Source organism: Leptonotus elevatus, chromosome 7 (genome assembly GCF_054856555.1).
Source record: "Leptonotus elevatus isolate MCC_2025b chromosome 7, RoL_Lele_1.0, whole genome shotgun sequence".
Classification (NCBI taxonomy): Eukaryota; Metazoa; Chordata; class Actinopteri; order Syngnathiformes; family Syngnathidae; genus Leptonotus; species Leptonotus elevatus.
The window spans coordinates 18,744,133-18,749,101 of NC_141245.1; the positions used below are offsets into that span (position 1 = coordinate 18,744,133).

The following is a 4,969-nucleotide window of genomic DNA, read 5'->3' on the forward strand; positions in this document are numbered from 1 at the left end:
TAATTGTTTTATGTATGTATGTATGTATATATATATATTTAAAAAAATATCCATTTATTTATATATATATATATATAAATATATATATTTTTTTTATTTTATATTTTTAAATATCCGTTTTTATTTTCACTTTTAGTCATGTGTTTATTTATTTAATCGTTTATTTATTTTTAATTTTGGCAGTTTTGGTCCTCCATACTTACTGTCCACTTTATTAGGTACATAAATCAACAAATGCGCCATGAGTGTTTTTCACACAGCTTCTCTTGGCTGCGTTGTCTTTCCGGCCAGCTTTTGAACCTTTGCGAGTAGGAACTTTCGGAACTTGTCCCCCATGAGAAAATAGAAAACTGGGTTGATGACGCTGTGCAAGAATGCCAGGGGTCGGGTCAAGATGTAGAGGCCCTCTATGTACATCCTTGTACACAACCGCACTTCTGCCCAGGCCTGCCGGGATGCTATCCTGACGTTTCTCATCACATGGTACGGAGTGTACAGAACCAGAAACATGGCCGACGCCAAAGCCACAACCCTGAGAGCGTGCTTGTACTGTGCAGTCCGACGATGAAAAGCCGTTTCCTGACTCCGAAGTAGCTGTGCGATCCGTTTGGAAAAACCACAGAGTCCAAGCAGAGGTAGAATGTAGCCGGTGAAGGTGAGCCCCATGCTGTAGCCCAAAGCGCTGACATCACCCTGGAGGCTGGCAAAGTCATTACAGCGACTCCAGTTCCCGCCCTGCAGGTCCTGGAGCATCAGCGCGATCATGGGGATCACTTCCACGTTGACGGCAAGCCAGCTCAAACCGGTCACGACCAGCGCCGCCCGTGGCCTCAGCAGGAAGTGGTTCCGCGCCGGGTGGCGAATGAGCAAAAAGCGATCCATGCTCAGCCAGACCATAAACAGAATGGATGAGTAAAGGTTGACATGCAGGACGTAGCGGTTGATGACGCAAGCGTAGTAGCTGGTCTCTTTCTGGTGCTTGGCATAGAGGTAAGAGAGGCGTGGCAGCGTGCAGAGGAAGATGAGGTCAGAGATTGCCAGGTTGAAGAGGTAAACATTACAACTCTGCCACTTAGGCAGGCAGAATAGGTAGCCGAGGACAACCATAAGATTCCCAGGGAAGCCGATGCAGAACTCAAGTCCGTAGGATGGTGACAGGTAGAACTTCTCCAGCACATCGTCTATCTCTGTGCAATTCAACACCTGGGAAGTAAATGGGGAAAACATGGCAGCTATGAAAAATGGTCATCCTCAATTACCGCCAAACTTTTTTGTTTTGTATTAACTCATTCACTGCCATTGATGGTTATAGATGTCAAATATTCATTTTAACTATTTCTATTGGTTAAATTTTTTTTTTACACTTTTGTTAAAAAGAGTAGGAAAACGTAGAATTTTTGGGGGGTACATTTAGAACAGATAATAAATTTGTGATTAATCGTGAGTAACTCGTGAAGTCATGCAATTAATTACAATTAAAAAATGTAATCGCCTGACGCTCCTAATTTTTAACAATCTTTTTTTTTCTTTTTTTAAATCGCGTCAGGCGATTACATTTTTTTAATTGTAATTAACTTCAGAAGTTAACTCGCGATTAATCACATATTTAATATCTGTTCTAAATGTACAATAAAAAAATTTTAGGTTTTCATACTATTGTTACCAAAAGTGGAAAAAAATGTTAAACTAATAGAAATAGTTCAAATGATTTTTTTTACGTTTATAGCTATCAACGGCAGTAAATGAAAAAAAAAAAAAGATTATTAAAAATTCGGGGCATCAAGCGATTAAAGTTTTTAATCGCATGATTTCATTAGTTAACTCACGATTAATTATAAATTTTACATCAGTTTTAAATTAATTAAATTAATTAATTAAAAAAATCTAGGTTTTCATACTCTTGTTAACAAAAGCGGAAAAAATGTTGGCCTGCAAGTGTTTTTCATCCAAATATTTACTGTAATTGGACTGCACTACTGCGCTAGTTCAGGTTGGTTAATGGTTAGACTATCCTGCGTACTTCACATAGCGATGTGTTACATGGCTGATGTAGGATCAGAACTACGTAATACAAAAAGCAAGGACGCCCTATCTTGTGTTAAAGTGCCGGTTATCAGAACAGAAGCTAACGCTGATCTATGCGTCCAACAACGCCTGAAATTAGCCTGATTTGGACGTAATAGGCCGAACATTTCAAATGGCTTCCTCACAGATTCATTTTTGAGCATAGATAACTAACGAAACATCTACTTGGTTGTATAATTTGACACTTAGCAAGGGCAGGCACTATAAAGACTCGCTTGCGTACACAGCGTAACCTTTATTCTAAAAAGACTATATTCGGTCCCACTCTAAACAGAGTAAACTTTTACACTTAAAAGAGAGTAACAAAACAAAACAATGAAACACTCAAGGGTTGAGGAACGATCCCACAACCTTCAGCATGTAAGACAGTCACTCTACCACTTCAGCTATGCTAGACTTATTGTTAGCTAACATTTTGCTGATGTGTCCCAAAGGAGACCAAAAATGGAGGTACCAGTATATGAGGAATCCACCTGACACCTGCGATATATTGACACTGAGTAGGAGTGGCATGGGTCAGCGGTTAGGTTGGCCGCCTCCCAACCTGATGATGGTTCGGTGATTGTTCCCAAACTGTTTTGTGTGTGTGGGTGTGTGTGTGTGTGTGTGTATTTTACTCTCTTCCGAGTATAAAGTTTGCGCTAGGACCGAATAGTCTTTTTCACATTTACTGTGTACCAGCAATTCAAGGTAGTTTTCCTTAGCTCTATAAACTCCCTCTTCAGACCCTCGAACCAAAAATGTCTATTTTGTGACACGAATTATTCACGACAGTTCAAATCCAATGAGTTTACAGTGGGCTCACCATTCCGCAGTCCAGCTGGAGTTTGTGAAAGCTCAAATAGGTTGTGCCCAAAGAAGTGTCGAGAGCAGCGTACTAACTGCAAAGTGGAAACGGTAAACACCGAGTGCTGCAGGTACGACCAATGTTTATATGTCTCTGTTGAAAAAAACATCAACAGGAAGTGTGTCATATTTCCGAGCACCAAACACAAGCCGGTATTTGGTGTAGATACAGAGAATAATAGCAAGGTGTTGACTTTAATTTGAAAGGGCTGGTGCCAAGTGCTTTTCACGGCAATTGCACAACTCGTGAGGTTGATTCGGACGTGCGCTCCACTGCATATTTTGGCAAAAATGCAGACAGTTGGTCTGCCTTATGAGAGCACATGATTCACTGCTGAGAGACATGTGAGAATAAACCCCAGTCACTGTTTTTTTCCCCTTTTTTTTTATTATTATTATTTTTTAACAAAAAGAGAGCAGAAAGCGGAAAGGGCACAATATAAATCAACCTGCGTGTCCTTAGGAGACCCAGCCTGTGTGGGTTATTTGGTTATATTACCATGAGTTCAAGAAGTGCTCTTGGCGCATTCTTGCACTTTTGTGCTTGTAGGATGCCTTCCAGTTGAAGGTCACCAGTGGGGTTCGCAGCGGAAATCCATTTTATCGAGCAACATTGAATAGTTGTGCTCCAGATTACAGAGAACAAATATTTGTGGAATGGCTGAGTTTTTTTGTGCTTCATGTTGAAATGTCACAATCGGTTGGCGTCTATCCTTTTTGCTTGTCCATCCGCAGCACCAGAATCAGAAGCTACACACACTCTCACACACACACACAAACAATGATTTTGTCTCTGGTAGTTTGAGCCACTCAAGTTTTTCAGTAACGAGCATCTATGACAAAATTAACATTTAGTAGAGAGTCACTAATGTAAGGATAGCATTTAAGTACCAATTGTCAAGAAATGTTTATTGTTGACTTCCCCTTTAACTCGTTTACTGCCATTGACGGCTATAAACATCAAAAATTCATTATAACTATTTTTATTAGTTTTTAAAAAAAAACACTTTTGTTAACAATTGTATGAAACCTAGAATTTTGTTATTGTACATTTAGAACAGATATGAAATTTGTGACTAATTGCGAGTTAACTAGTGAAGTCATGCGATTAATTACGAATAAAAACTTTAATCGCCTAACGCCCCGAATTTTTAATAATCTTTTCTTTTTTTTTAATTTATTCATTCACTGCCATTGACGGCTATAAACGTAAAAAAATAATTTTAACTATTTCTATTAGTTAAACATTTGTTTCCACTTTTGTTAACAATAGTATGAAAACCTATAATTTTTTTATTGTTCATTTAGAACAGATAATAAATATGTGATTAATCGTGAGTTAACTTCGGAAGTCATGCGATTAATTACGATTAAAAACTTTAATCGCCTGACGCCCCAAATTTTTTATAATCTTTTTTTATTTTTATTCATTTACTGCCATTGACGGCTATAAACGTCAAAATTTCATTTGAACTATTTCTATTAGTTAAACATGTTTTTCCACTTTTAACAATAGTATGAAAACCTATCATTTTTTTATTGTTCATTTAGAACAGATAATAAATATGTGATTAATCGTGAGTTAACTTCGGAAGTCATGCGATTAATTACGATTAAAAACTTTAATTGCCTGACGCCCCAAATTTTTAATAATCTTTTCTTTCTTTGTTTTTATTCATTCACTGCCATTGACGGCTATTAACGTCAAAAATTCATTTGAACTATTCTATTAGTTTAACATTTTTCCCATTTTTGTTTACAAGAGTATGAAAACCTAGAATTGTTTTTTATTGTACATTTAGAACAGATGTAAAAATTTTGATTAATCGTGTGAAGTCATGCGATTAATTACAATTAAAAATTATAATCGTCTCTTGCCTTTAATTTTAATTGTTTTTATTTTATGAATTTATGGCAGTAAATGAGTTCAAGTGCCCAGTAGAATAGTGATCAAAAACAGTTACGCAAATAGTACAGAGTGCTGAAACTACTGTGATGGAGGTCATTTAGTCATTGACATATGGACAGGGATGGGGTG

At 37.4% G+C, this 4,969-nt stretch overlaps 1 protein-coding gene across 1 annotated transcript; it reads right to left on the reverse strand.

The window, feature by feature from the left end:
• Window positions 1-252: 252 nt before the first annotated feature.
• LOC147171377 (succinate receptor 1-like) lies at window positions 253-2,970 on the reverse strand. The gene is made up of 2 exons (XM_086081173.1): window positions 2,891-2,970; window positions 253-1,203 (listed from the first exon to the last, which is right to left on the reverse strand). The coding sequence occupies exons 1-2, from the start codon at window positions 2,891-2,893 to the stop codon at window positions 253-255; spliced, it is 954 nt and encodes a 317-aa protein (XP_085937299.1). The 5' UTR covers window positions 2,894-2,970.
• Window positions 2,971-4,969: the final 1,999 nt, after the last annotated feature.